Source organism: Passer domesticus, chromosome 2 (assembly GCF_036417665.1).
Source record: "Passer domesticus isolate bPasDom1 chromosome 2, bPasDom1.hap1, whole genome shotgun sequence".
NCBI lineage: Eukaryota > Metazoa > Chordata > Aves > Passeriformes > Passeridae > Passer > Passer domesticus.
The window spans coordinates 70,665,124-70,680,116 of NC_087475.1; the positions used below are offsets into that span (position 1 = coordinate 70,665,124).

Below are 14,993 nucleotides of genomic sequence, written 5' to 3' on the forward strand. Positions count from 1 at the left end.
AAGGAAGAGAAAAATGGGGAGCAAGTAGGTGTCAGATGTTAAACCGAATTATTTGGGATAAGGTTTTATAGCAACTTAATTGCACACTTTGGCCCCACTTTTCCACTAACTAGGAATCTCTAAGCCAAAGCACCCCTTTGGTTGCATTTGAAAGTTTGAAGGGAGTTAGGAGGCCACTGGAAAATGGGGTTCTCCAGCCAGCCAGAGCCTCAGCAGATGTTCTGTTCTCCAAATCTATCATCTAGAAAAAAACCCACACCTTTTATTATATATGGGAAAGCTGCAGTGATTTATTTTCATGTACTCGGTGGGAACAAAAGAGTCTTTGTAAACCCTTTCTGTTTTAGATTCCATTTAGTAATAAGGTTTGGCTAAAGCTAAAGCAACACAACATGCTTTAACAGCAAAGTATCAGTTCAGAATTTAACTTTATTGAAACTTAATATTCAGTTAAACTGGTCTGTGTGGAGAAGCACTAAATCTGAGTTCATACATTTCTAGTCCTGAAGTTTACAAAGGGAAATGTATGCAAATTACTCCCTTCAGCCAAAGTATGGTATATTATTGTAGTAGCTTTCCAATGTAACTTCTTGGTCTCATGAGCAGTTTTATCTTTTCCATCTTAAAATTCTTCAGCTAGGATGGCCTTTTCATGACTCTGTTCTCCCTATATCTTTTATTTACAGTGTCAAGTTGCCTGGGATATTATCTATTGTTTCTGTGTTCTCACTCCATATCACTGACATTAAAAGGCAGTGTTGCTTGTAGTTGAGTCTCCTGCTCTTAAAGCAAGTTGTCTCCTTTGAATGAAATTCTTATCATGTTCTTGCCTGGATATCTGGTTTTCAGATTGCACACAAGAAAGGACAGGATAAAGGCTTTTAATTACTGTGTTTGCTCTCCTCTTGGTTCATTAAATTGAAATTACTACCTTTTTCACTCTGAAAATCAAGGCTGTTCTCTTACTGCAGTGTTAAACAGTTCTTCACTGATGTGTGAAAAGTTGGTTTCTGACCCAAATGTCTGTCTCTAGGTGGAAACTGGTAACTGTAGAGAACTGTGAGGGAACCCTCACAAACCCCCCAAAACTATTGTTTGGGGGGTTTGTGAGGGTTCCCTCACAGTTCCCTGTATTAGAAGCTTGATGCAGAAGGGACCCTTCTCAGTATAGTGGGCACTTGTTTTTTGGGTATTCCTTAGCTTTTTTAGTGACTGCCAAATGAAGATGACTCGTGGCATTTTCTGTTTGACCCACTATACCTTGTTCCTCTGAGTCACGGCGCTGCTCTGAACTTGATGGTAAGTTTGAGTTACTTCTTAAAAGCTCCGGATTTTACAAACAGGAAGTTTGAAGGTGGACTTCTGAGTAACTCCTTGAATCCTTGTTGCTGCTGATAGGAGCAAAAAAGGAGCTTGGAAGTCTGCTATTTCCAAATAATCTGTTGCATGCTAGGTCTGTTGCATGAAGCTGTCCTGGCCTTATGAAGACAGCAGCTACTGCTGCTCTGTACAAAGGGCAGGCAGGTGTCTACAGCCCCTCTGGTCCTTGTGTTGCATTTCTTGCATCCTACAGTCTTTGTGCACAGCGCTGCTCCCTTTTTGAGGAAAAGAAATAAATCCCATGGGAATGTGCATCTTTATCTTGGAAACACTGTAATACTTTGGGATGGGTTGTGCAGCTCCCAGTGGAGCAGGAGTGTTGTCTGGGGTGGTTTCTCACTTTTGGACAATGTAACAATTAAAAAAAAAATGTTATAAAGTTTAAAAAATGGTTTAATGTAAGTATCTGGCATAAAACATGTGAAAGTGTTTAGTATGAGTTGGGAGTTAAAAAAAGTATGGAAATAAAAGGTGGTTTGAATTTTTCATGTGTGTGAACCTAGCCTAACTTGTTGAGAAGTGCTTGGTTTGGGAAAATGAGAATTGTGGTTAGGGAGTGCAAAGAAGATGGATACTCCAGAGGGTGAGTCGTCTGCCTTTTAAAGACCTTTTTCCAAAAGCACTGCTAATGAAGTAATATCCTTCAAAGCAAGACTGGTATTTTAAAAGCTAGCTCTTAAGGGTTGAATACATAGAATAAATGAGGAAGCAAAAATTGTATCATCCCCCACAGATGCAAAATTTCAGCCTGCTGAGAAGAGATTGGACAGGGAGGAGGAGGAGAAGGTTGGCTTCTTCCCGATGTAGCATGTTTTTGTCAGCCTCTGTTGCTGCAACCATTTTGACCAAGGATACAGAGAAGTGGTGCCTGAAGTTAGGAATCTGAACTGGTGGCTCTTTTGCACACTGCTCCTTTGCCACTGTCTTCCCAAAACGCGGTGAATCGGAATTCCTTGCTGATGTGAGTAAATGTCTCATATATATTTTGCAAATTCGTTGTTAACTGTCTTAAGAAGTGAAATGCATTCTTCTTTCATAACTTCGTGCCTTTGGTTTTTTTAGCAACTTGGGGGTTTTTTGCTAGATGAGTGTAGCAGTTGGAGCCTCCCCAGCCTAGCAAACTTCCGAGCTTTCCCCCTGTTTGCTTGTAGCCTTCTGTGAGGACTTAACTCTCTTTTATTGAGCAATTTTATTCTAGTTTATTTCTTGATTTATAGTTCTATTAACACGTCTCTTCTGTATAATTTCTGCATATGACTACCAGTTTGATGTTTCACATAGATGCTGCCACTTACCTGGTTTTAGTGTCATTTTTTTTCTTTAGTTTTAATTTTTGCTACTCACTTAGAAAGTAATTATTTTATTTTTTTGCCTTTCTTTAGGAATATGACCTTTTCTTAAAGAGAACGAGACTACCAAGGAAAGAGAACAGAAATGCTGTAACAGCAGTTCAGCTTTTCCTCTTCCACATTATTCATTCTGCAGGGGGGAGTTAGGAGATTGCTGCTTAACATTTAGCCCCTGTCACTCATGTGAGAATACATAGCAGGGCCTGCTGTCCTGCTGTGTGTGTGCACTGCTATGCAGCTTTGCTAACATTTCTCACTTGAATCTTAAAGAACTGTTTTTCAACAGTGTTACCACTGAGGCGGTTCTTTCTGTGGGCACTAACAGGAGTCAGATAACACACTAAAGCAGCCAAACTTTGCACCTCAGGCAGGTAAAGAGCTGCAGCACAGAAGCTTCCCTATGTAATAGCTAGTGAAATTCTACTTTTTAACATATGTATATGTGTATATATAAAACGTGCAATCAGCCAAGCTAATAGGGAATGTGAAACAAAAAGCTGGCAAACGTGATTGGGGGATAGAGAAGTGTTTTTAGAAAAAATGTCTGTGTTTTTTCATTCAGTAACTGTTGTCTCTACTCTTTCTTGGTGGCTGTGTAATTACAAGGGCTGAAGTGGAGAATATATGATTCCTACAGCAGGACTAAAAACAAATGCAGTCTTTGCTTCCATATTATTTGTGTCTGTCAAATAAGTATAACCAGACTGGATTTTACATAGTCAACTCAATGTCCACTTCCTTTTCTGAATCCTGTCTGGGGGGCCTCAGATCAAGCACTAGTCTACTGTGTATGTAAAGACCTGTTTACATACAAAGTATTTAAATGGGTTTTATTTAAGATAATATTTGTATATATTAAGACTACAACTTCTAGATCTAACATGTTCTTATTATGTAAATTTTGCTGATGTGTGGAGCCATTTATTTTCAGTATCTGCACAGAGTACATCCGTTGCAATATGACAGGTAGCCTAACTGGAATGTCTCAGTGTAAAGGTTTTAATTTCTGAAAAGCATCCTACAAAATAATATGGGGGTATTTTGCACAAGTCATGTTCTGCCTTTTTTGTGTCCCCAAAGCTGGGTCAGACAGCTGGCTCTGAAAAGAATCTTTTTATATGTATCAGAAGGAAAGTTTCTCCTGGAAATTAACTGGAAATCAAGTTATGTACAGCAGCAAAGTGAAATGTCTTCAGCAGACTTAATAGGAAGAGGCACAACCATCTTCCTAAAGTGTTAAGAATAAAAGAACTTGTCATTTTTGTGGAGTTAATTCAAATGACAGCTAGTGCATGGCATCCTAACATAATTCCCAGGCATGAGTAGAGACTGCTCATTCATGGCAGTGCTTTTGGAATGAGTCACCTGCTTGCTAAGGGGTGGCCAGAGCCAGCCCAGCTTTCCCTGATCCCTGGTTGTGCTGGGCTGCAGACCAAGTGGGGCAGTTGTGGTGACCCCTGTTCATGGGCAAGTCGTAATTAGGCCTGTGTGTAGGTAGTCTGAGTTAAATACTCTTGACTATGAGCTCAAGAAGGCTCTTATTTTCCTCTTTTCTTTGAGAGGTCTGTGTGTTTTATTTTATTAGGGAGAAAATAAGCAGTCTCTAGGCAGGGCAGACTGGTTTAAGGGGTTGCCTTAGCTCACCAAGTGATGCTTCTTAGCTGCTGGGTTGAGGCTGAAAATGGAAGCTGCAAGCTTCAGACTAAGTCTGGACCATTCTCTGTGCTCTTTCTGCTGTACTTTAAGTTTCTTCCTCTGTCCATGGATTTTCATGGGTTCCTTGCAGGGCACAGGCACTCACTCCTGCAGAGGACTCTGCCTCCTTTCCTGCAGGAAGAGGACAGTGTGTAGGTTATCATTTACCTGAGCTATCTTTAAACCATGTCCTCTTGGCTCTGTCTTGCACAGATCTTAGAAATGCTTGTTTTCAAAGAGATTGGAGGTTTTTGTTAGCTTAAGAGGTAGCTTCATTTTTTTCACCCTATGTCTAAGCTAAAAAACTGCTTAGTAACAGCATAGTTTACCTTTGAAAATAGCTTTCCCCATCACTCAAGTTGTGATTGATGGGGGAAACCAGCTGTAACAAGTTATGCAAGGTGGCATATGCCTGAAGGAAGAGATGGGATGGTGTTTCTCCCTGAAAATAGTTAAGTCCTACAGTTTAACTATTCAGAAAGTTCTTTTATCCTTTCCACCCCTCCACCCCCAGCTTTTCTCTGTCATCAAAGCCATTTCATGATTAATCCCAGTGCTGTCTCCCTGAATTTCCTCCATGCACACCCGTAGGGATGGGGGCTCGTTATAAAGTGTAGGAAAAGCTCTCTGATTCCTTTATTTTCTTTGAATCACTACTGCTCCTTAAAATTTGAATTAATCAAATCAAATTCTCTCTGTACATATCCAGGAATGAGCTACGTTTAATCTAGTTAAGTGTATTCTGTTCATCCACAAAAGTCCCCGTTTCAGGGCAGAGTGTGTAGGGGAGGGCTTTCCAGAAGGTTTAGCATCTTGATGGACAGCTTTCTGCTGCCTTCATCTCTCCCAGCAGAAAGGGTGGCACATATGGCAAGGGCTGGTGGACAGATTGCGCGGCAGAAAATATCCATGGCGGATAAGCAAATGTTTTACTCTTTCCTGCTCTTCTCCTCTGCTCCATCAGTGAGAAGAAAGCCTCACTAATTGTCTCCTTGTCTTTTTGAGTGTTGGGGTACTTTTTTCACTTCCACTGGACATAAAAGCCCACCTGTTACAGCAACAGTAATTAAATACTGCTTTCCTTATTCTTTTTGTGCTAGGAAGGAAATTTGTCTTCGGGTCTCCTGGCAGGTAAGTCTGTGTTTCTTCACTTCTATTTAATTATGTTTCTTTCTATTTACTTTTTCACTGCTGCAAAAATCCAGAAACGAGTTTAGGTACTTGGAGGTTTCTTGCAGGTTTTTTTAATACACTTAGGCTAAAAGTTGCAAACATGCTTGATTGTTGAGAGTCCTGGGAGCATCCTAAACTCCCCAGGTGCTTGCCCTGTGTTAACATAAAGCAGGGTTAGCCCCCAGAAACAGGCACTTCACTTCCCACTTAACAGAAAATTTAGTGTACCTACAGAAAATAGATCTTGCAAATTGTAAAGGCAGCTCCTACCTCTCTTATGAAACATGATGACAGGGAAAGGCAAGTACTTGAGCAACACTTTGATAGTGTGGGTAGCAGTGCCTGCCGAAGAGACGGTGCAAGTTCAAGTTCTTTTGTGGGGTTTGTGCTTCCTGCAGACCAGGACATCTGACTGGCCATCCAGACCTGGGTGGCTTTAATCCTGCTTGGCTTGTGTGTCATATTTCCTCCTTTTTCAGCATTACTCTTGTTCAGTAGGACTATGCAAAATTTAATCTGTAGATGTGTAGCTGTATCTTGGTTTAAGATTCATCCTTGTCTCCTTTTCTTCTATTCTGAGATGATTTATTGGATGTAGCTCTATATTTGCAATAAAGAATGGGTATTTCATTGCAGGAACCTCCATACAGTCACAGTCCTTATCTTTCCTGTCTCATTCGAGACCAATTTGAGTAAAGTAAAGCTATTTTAATCTCCTGGTCCCAAAATAGAAGCCATTCCATTTGTGCCATAGAAGATGGCTGCAGCAGGATTTTTGCCTGTTCGAGCAAAACCTTCTGCCCACTTGTTTTATCTCTGAGCACCACTCCCTCTTTCCTCCTGTCATCCCCTGATGTCGAGCATCCCTGGCTTTGAGGTGGTGGCTTTGGGAGGTGGGCGTCATCTCTCATCTCTCCTAAGGATGGCCAGTCTTGTGCTGCCCCTCGGTTTCCCCATTCCAGACATCCCTTTGCTCTCTGGTGTGCTGGTAGCTCAGATCCCTGGACTGTGGAGGCAGCTGTGGGGCAGAGAGGGGAGTGCAGGCAGTGCTCCTGTGGTCCCCCTGCCTGGCGGCGTCTCTCTCCCCTGTGCAGCAGGGACCCTTAACGCTGTGATGGTAATTAAAGCCCGGAGCCCCCAGTTGCCACGGAAACACAGCACACCACAAATACAAACCACAACTTACGGTCCTGTTAGTTTTCCCAAATGCTCCTTATTTGTCAGATTTAAGCAGGGTTTCATGTTGTGTCCTTGAAAAATGCTGGACTGTGAAAATACCGAGCAAAGGAGTGCATGTGCACTTTTTATTTGAGGAATTGCATATAAGAACCGTCACCCCTGGGGCAGGGAAGGACAGTTGTCACCTGTGACCTGTTGCCTTTGCAGTGATGGTGCCATATCAACACCTGGTGCAAGGCTGACTCCTTGTCTGTGAGGGCATTCCTTTGATGGAACAAAAAGACTAGCACAGAGGCAAAAAATAATCTCTGGAGAGATGGTTTTACTGCAAGCCCAGCATTGCTTGTTTGTGGTTCAGTGCAACAAAATCACCATTCAGGCACAATATTATTTAGTTTCAATATAAAAATTGCAGTCATTCTGCTAAACAACCTAAGAACGTGGAAGACGTTGCTCATCAGCACAAAAATAGGTGTTGGGTAATTGGCATGTGGGGCTGCAGTGATAGCAGAAAGTGTCCTGGGCTAATTGCTGTGCCTTGTCCATCTCTTGTAGATTTTTGACTTGGAGCTGCCAGGTACCAGGTTTTGACAAAACTTTCATTTGTTTGCATTTTCAAAAGAGGAGGAGTTTAACAGGATTATTGCCTCATAAACTTGGCCAAGGATTGAATTGGGGTTTCAAGGCAGTGCAGCCTTTTGATATCAGTATAATTTACGTGGATATTGTAAAGTCAATACATGTTGCTAGTACTGCTTCAGTTGTTTGCTAAATGGCTTTAATATTAAAGCAGAGATTGTATCTAATGAGCTAGGTCATGCTTATTGGGAGATGGGAAATAACACTTTTCCCCTATGGTCATGTTGGCTAGCTATTTATTCTCATTGTGTTTTTTTTATTAATTTCTTCTGTATTTTATTCTTTCACTTAAGCTAGGAGTATGCTTTGAGAACAGTTACAAGTTATCAGCCTGATACTGTAATTCCTGTGAAGAATACTGGACTGGGAACTAAGAACTAATGTTTAATTAATGTTATGATGTGGTTTTAAGCAATGGGTTTAACCACTGTCTAGTTTTTCTTTCCTGGGGCTTATGTCAAGCACTCCTGACTGCTCAGAGATCCTGTTCACAGCCGTGGCATTTGAATAAAGCAGGGGAATTTGAGAATTATGAGACCCTTCCTAACTAGCTTAGGCAATCAGGGACTATTGTCCATGGAGAACAGATTGTGGAAATCCTGTGACATTTTAAAATTAAGCCAACCTTTCCTGAAATCCAGAGTGATGACTGTGCTGTGGTTCAGAGTTATTGATTGGTGTGTGTTATGTATTACCCCTCAAGGGTAATACATTAAAAAAATCTGCCTGGCCATGACAGGACTGCCTGAATTCAGGGTCACGTGAAATCTTCACCATAGCTGTTACAATTTTTTCTGTATGCTCCCTTACCACACTGGAGAGGAATAAGGAAGGGTTATACTAACGCTTTCCTGTGATGCCAGCTGGAAGCAAAATTTTGGGATCTCATCTCCTCTGGGATGAAGAGAAGAAGCAACCAATCCCCAGTGGCCTTTAATCATGGAGAAAATACAGGTGGACAGTTTTACACTTGCAGCTGATTTAAACTACACAGAAGAAATTAATCATTGATTCAGTGGTTAGGTAGGTCTTGGTGCAAATACATCCCTCTGGTGAGAGACTTCTTAGGTGCAGAACGGAGATTTGCATTCCAGCCATTTTGGGATACAGAGACAATGGAGTCCTCCAAAGGAAGAGGGGTGTCATTCATCTCAGGGCATTCTTTTGACATTTGCTTTTGGTTGAGAAAATTGCATAGACAGTTGGAAACAAAATTAAAAATTGGTGTATATTAAAGGTTATTTTTAAAGAGATCAGTTGGTAAGATGGATATTTTGCATAGTTGTTTACTTCTGGGGTATACTTAGGTTTTTTGTAAAATTTTGAACAGTCACTTAATGGGCTGTAAATCTCTAGGATTTTAATAAGATAATTTAGAAATATATTGCTTAAATCTCTGAGAGCATTAATTGCAAAATACATGTTTCCATTAGCTTCAAACTGGAACTAGTGTTAACTGTGTCTTATGTAAAGACAACTACAATTATTAGGTTAATTTACTGCTACAATTCCAGTTTGCTTGGTTTTTTTTGGTTTTTTTTTTTTTTACTAGCACCCATTCAGACAGAAGGAATAAATATTGTGAAATCTGATGTAGGTATAAAGCCTGACATCTAATGCTTTTGTAAAAATGTGTTGAGCTTCTCCAGAGAATGTTCATTGCATCAATAAATCAGAACTAGAGGAGACCTAAGGATAAGGCTGTCTTTTTCAGTCTAAAATCTCTCTTGTGCACACTCCACTTAAAAACAAAAATAAAAATTTGCACATCAAATTTGCAGTTGGGTGTCCAGTCTTGCCCAGTTCCCAGGTGGATTGTAATTTAAAACTGAAAGCAGGGCACCACCTGTACTATTTGACTGTTTTAATGAAGTCCTGGGAAAATTATTTTCTAGGGAATTATATGACTTGAATAACAGGCCTGGCTGGCTCTTTTACCCACTTCATATTTTTTATAATTCTGGTTATTTTTCCTGTTTGCAGCTTTCCTGGGCTGTTATCATCCTGTGGAGCTGGTGATCTGCTGTGATAGGAGACAGAAAATAATATAAGGGGTGCAGAAAGAGGGTTGAAGTAGGGTATTATAAATGGCAGTGCTCTGGTATTATGGATTTCAGGGATATAGTACTTTACATCAGGGAAATTTAGACCTGACCTGTCATCCCAGATGTTGCTCAGACCATAAACTCTGTGTTTGTGAACTTTGTAAATAAACTGACATTTTGCACTAGGAACAGATGGTAAAATGTCTTGATTAGGCAGCCACAGTGTATGATCAATAAAAATCTTGGTGATAGTTTCCTCGGTCATGAAATGGGCTTGCCCCAAATACGACACAGCAGTATGAAAGTAAAGAAATCTTGATTTTAAAATTTTTTTTTTGGGGGGGGGAGTGGTGGTGGTGTCTTTATTTATTTATGTTGGTTTAGGGATTTTTTTTTTATGGTGGCAGTGAGATTTTTTTATTTTGGATCTTCTTTCTGTAATCCACTCTCTCTGTCTTCCACAGGTCTACTGGCAGAGAGGTAGTGCATGGGTGGTCCCATTAGCTGCAGAAGAGGTGTTTGGCTTAGTTTATATGGCATTTATTGATGGTTGCAGTTACCAGGGCACTGGCAGCAAGGAGGCAATGTTGGCTGCCACCAGGAACAGCCTGTCTCTGTCCCAGGGCAGCACCTCTGCAGCAAAGCACAGCCCCGGGCGTTTGTCCGTGCACCAGCAGCATCCAGACCCTGGGCTGGGTGAGCCGTAGGAACAGGCATGTCTGCTCACCTCCTGCAGTGGTGGCAGTAGAGTGACTGCCTGTCTCAAGCTCCTGTGATTACTGTAATTAGAGCCTATCTCTGGGTATACCTTTGCTAAGAGAGAAGGCTTGTGATTTTAACTTTTTACATGGCAGTGAATGCCTGGTTGCTCAATTACTTCTCTGGTTTTACATTTTGTTTAAAATGTAAAGGAACTTGTTAAAATTTTTAACACAAAAAAGAATTTAATTATGACCTCCTAAAAGAGAGGTGCAGGTTTGTTTGACTATAGCCAGTTATAGAGGTCAAACTATCTCATTTACTGTATGGCACTGACTCATGCTCTGTCACAGACTTCCATGTGAGTTACATGGACTTCAGAGGATAGAAATGCTAGAAGCCTTCAAGGAGGTGAATTTGGGATGGTTACACTCAGAAGTCCTGACTGGACCTCCATTACACAGTAGTGCACAGAATGGTGTTGGGTTTTTCCATTGCCTTAGTGATGGTCTCCAACATGCTCATGGTGGGAAGTGGGGGCGTAAAGTACCAATATCCACACTCCTCATGACCAGTGACAGGACTCAAGGAAACTGCATGAAGCAGAGGCAGGGGAGGTTTAGGTTGGATATCAGGAAAAAGTTTCTCACCCAGAGGATGGTTGAGCACTAGAATGGTATCCCCAGGGAAGTGGTCACAGCACCAAGGCTTACAGAGTTCAGGAAATGTTTGAACAAATGCTCTCAGGCACATGGTGTGATTCTTGGGGTGTCCTGTGCAGGGCCGGGAGTTGAACTTGATGACCCTGATGGATCCGTTCCAGCTCAGAATATTTTGTGATTCTGCATATCAGGACTTGGTTCTTTCTTGGGTTTTTGGTTGGTTGGAGAAGGAGGAAGAGTCCTGGTTGTAGTTTGTAGTAGGAACAGGTCTACAGTTTGGGCAGCACTCTTGTACAATGGCTTTTGCTGCCTGTTCTTTGTGTCACTTTGCTCTGCAGAGCCTGTTGGTGTTGCAGGTACCCCCAAGTACTACTCGTGCCATATATTGCTCCCCTGCCTTGACTGACAAAGTAATTTGGTAAAGCCACAAATCTGTGTTTTTCTAGAACATTTATCTGGTTTATTTTGCATTACATAAAGACCAGCCATTAGATGGGTCTCATCCCTTCTGTGTTAATCCAGCAGCATGAATGCAGAGCGAGGGAGCTGTGGTTTGAGCACGAGGGCCCCATGCGCTGCTCTCCTTATCTGCTCTCCAATCTTTGAGCTCTTACATAATATGTTTAAGACTGTTTTTTGACTAATCTCTTTTGGGGTCTCATTTTGCGTTCTTAGTCTCCAGCAACAAAGAACTGTTATGCTCTTCCCTTGTGAAATCCTTTCCAGAAGGTGCATATTATCTACTACAAGACAGGGCAACGATGAGCATCAATTTCCATGGCAGAATAGAAGCCTGGATTACAAATTACTATTTAATCCTTTTTACGTCAAAGGATATAATAATCCTTGTAAAATGTGCTCTAAGTCTTGTGCTTGCCTGTGTGAGGTTAAGGGGCAAAAATCAAAATAGGGAATCTCGTAAAAAGTAAGGCATGAGGAAATGTGTATGTTTCCATGAACTTCAGAATATATGCTTAGAACTACATTTCAGCAGTCAGTAATAAAGATGAAGGGCTGATACCTAGACTACTAGATTTCTCTCTCTTTTCTACTACTCTGCTAGAAAACAGTCTCTGTTGTGAGTGTTGCTTGCTGAATTGCAGTAAAGAATTTAGGTACAAAGTAAATATTGCTCTAATTTGCTTTTTTTATCCCCCCACAAGTAAGAATATTTACCAATACTAATAAATATTAATGTGCCTTAAGATTGTGAGAAAATCTGTTTTATTTTTTAAATCATCATGCTGTGTGTGTCAAGCAGTGTGATTCTGTAAGGGAGAGAAGAGTGAATAAGGTTGGGAGGGATAAGGATTTAGTGTTTGAAATTGCAGACTGATGGCTGCACAACTTCCTGCCCAAGCAGCTATTTTAAGAGGGGCAAAGTTTAATAACATAAAAAGTTTAGAAAATAAATCCCATTGTGACAGACCTAGAGTCTTTTCTTGCCACACTCAGTGTGCTGTAACTTTGTTAGGTAAAAAGCAAAAAAAGTAAGTTGTTTGAAACCAGTAGTTTAATACGTTTTATTCCATATTTTTATTACTGGCCTCTGTACTAGATCAGACGGGGCATACTGGATAGAATCTGTCCTTCATACTGTGTAGCAATCCACAGAGAAAACCTAGAAGTAAGTGATGATATATTTGCAATATTACTAATGGAATGAACCAGGCTAAGCCGTTTGCTGTTATTTTCAGTGCAGTGTATTTAGAACATTACTAATAATCTAATAATCTGTATAGTCAAAATCCAAAAAACAGAGTAGGACCAGATTAAAATTGTTATCTCATATTAAAGAACACAATTACTTGATCATATAACCATCATTCCACAACAGGGTATTTTTGTGCCAAATGCTAATTGCATGCTTCTAGTGTGACAATGCATAACATAGTGTCCTTGCTGTCACAAAATGGTCATCTTGCAGGTGAAGACACTGCACTGCACCAGCTCTTATGAAGCCATAAAATGTTTGTGTTGTAAAAGGATTTGTATTTGTAGATTTTTTTGTGGTTCTTTTCTTTGACAAACTTACAGAAAACAGAAATATTCCCCTGATCTATCTTGGTGTTGTGTTTCCAGAAGTGAAATGTTTTGAAGAGAACTTCCATATTTCCTGCAGAATGAATTTCTGTTTATTTGTTGCAGAAAATGAGTGAAGAGCATATATAAGTCACCCTGGAAGAAGTTGCTTCGCTGTGAGCTTTACATGAGCATCCCCATCCTATGAGAAGGAAGAGGAGAAGGATCTGTCAGCCTTCTTAGCTGTAAAATGGGGACTGCAGGTGACGACATGGCTGCAGTGGAGCAGAATGCCTCTTTGAACCCTCTGTGCTTTGAGTGTGGCCAGCAGCACTGGACACGGGAGAACCATCTCTACAACTACCAGAATGAAGTGGATGATGACTTGGTCTGCCACATTTGCCTTCAGCCCTTGTTGCAGCCGTTGGACACTCCCTGTGGACACACTTTCTGCTACAAGTGCCTAAGGAACTTTCTGCAGGAGAAGGATTTCTGCCCACTGGATCGAAAAAGACTCCATTTTAAACTCTGCAAAAAATCCAGCATCCTTGTTCATAAACTGTTAGACAAGCTCTTTGTTTTGTGCCCCTTCTCTTCTGTGTGTCAGGAAGTGATGCAGCGATGTGATCTGGCAGCACATCTTAAAAACAGGTGAGTGCTGCAGTGCTTGTGTTGCATTTTCCCTGCACGCGTGTTTGTGGCCAGTTTGTGTAGCAGTAGAGATTGTGGGCAGGAGAGGGGGAGAGAGTTAGCTTTTAAATTAACAGCAGAAGACTCTAGGAAATGGTCAGTCTGTAGCTGTGCACAGGCAATGCACTAGATTACCCTATTTTTGTACATCACACCGGAAAATAGTGAAGACTGCTTGGTGATAGATATAGGGACAATGACGTGGATCATTAGAGGTCTGAAGAAAATTATTTATCAAAAAAATAAAATGTGGGGGTTGATTACAGTAGGGAAAAAAGGCTGAGGGAATGGGAAAATTGGAGATGTGCAAACTCTCTCTGCAGAGGGGAGAGAACTGGTGCAGTAGGAACAAAGAAGATCGAGGTCAGCTTTTAGGGGAAAAAGCTTTGTAACAGTCAGGCCCCAGCATAGCTTGGTTAAGTAGCAGTTGTCCATTCCCTATTTTTAGAAGTGTTTATGAACATGTTAAACTTTCAGGAGTAGTTACATCAGAATTGATTCTGCTTTGAGGCAGGCAGATGGACATGGTATCTTGCAGGACCAATGGGCCTCCTCTGCCTGCCCTCAGTCCAGTCCAGGGACACTAGTGACCACCCAGACAGGTTCATCTGAGAGGTGCATGGACTTGTTTCCAAGTCTTGGTCTTTGTCCATTTGGAGACCTTTGGAGACCATCTTTTGGTGGAGAGTGGTGTTGCAGAGGAGACTGGGAGCGTGTGTGTGGTGCGGGTGTGCCTGCAGGCAAGTGCTCTGCAGAGAAAGGGAAAGGACAGAGACTACCTGCCTTGGAAACTGTTTGTTCACATTCATATTTCCAGTGTGCCCTCTTCCTTTTTCCACACATCCTGAAGGCTTCTGGGGATTCAGGGGTTGGGAGGACCCTGGGCATGCAGAACATGCCACAGCCCTGTGGACTGTGGTGAGTGTGGAGCTGCCTGGCTATTTTCGTTTGTGGTGTCCATGTCCACCACCCCCCAGGGAGGTGCAGGGGCTAATTAGGAGCCTTTCTTTCTAGGTTTTTATATATATATATTTTTTTTTTTTAATTTAATTCTCTACGGGGCTTCCATGTTAGCTCAAGTATTTGCTTGTTTACTTGTGGCAAGTAGTTTCTGATCTATATGAGGACTTGGGGGTGGTGAGGAGGCCTAACTGTTTTATTATTCTATTTTAATAAAAGGCAAAATGATAGCAAGACTGTTGCTAAATATTTGATTAATCTTCTGCTTTCCCACTGTCATATCCCTCACCTCTTCAGTCCTTTTTCCTTGGCTGACATAGTTTTGAATGATACTAGAGCTGTTTAGAACAAGGTCACGTAATTTATTTGTACATAGAACACTATGTATGCACTCTTTAAGTATGAGTGAAATATCCATTTATTTCATGCACAAGGTTATCATGGAATCCAAGTGAGCTGAGTCACAAGCTTTTCCTGTTTGTCGGCTGGAAAAAGCTTTC

General features: G+C 41.2%; 1 protein-coding gene across 6 annotated transcripts in view; it reads left to right on the forward strand.

Moving 5' to 3' along the window:
* Window positions 1-14,993, forward strand: part of LNX2 (ligand of numb-protein X 2) — a 59,110-nt gene that overhangs the window by 19,468 nt on the left and 24,649 nt on the right. For 3 of the 6 annotated variants that reach the window (XM_064409136.1, XM_064409132.1, XM_064409138.1), the window contains exon 2: window positions 12,970-13,494. In XM_064409136.1, the coding sequence (XP_064265206.1) occupies window positions 13,094-13,494 (401 nt within the window). In that variant the 5' untranslated portion in view covers window positions 12,970-13,093. Of the gene's footprint in view, window positions 1-1,822; window positions 2,342-5,151; window positions 5,556-12,969; window positions 13,495-14,993 lie in introns of those variants that run through there. The other 3 variants (XM_064409137.1, XM_064409133.1, XM_064409134.1) reach the window with 3 other exon arrangements.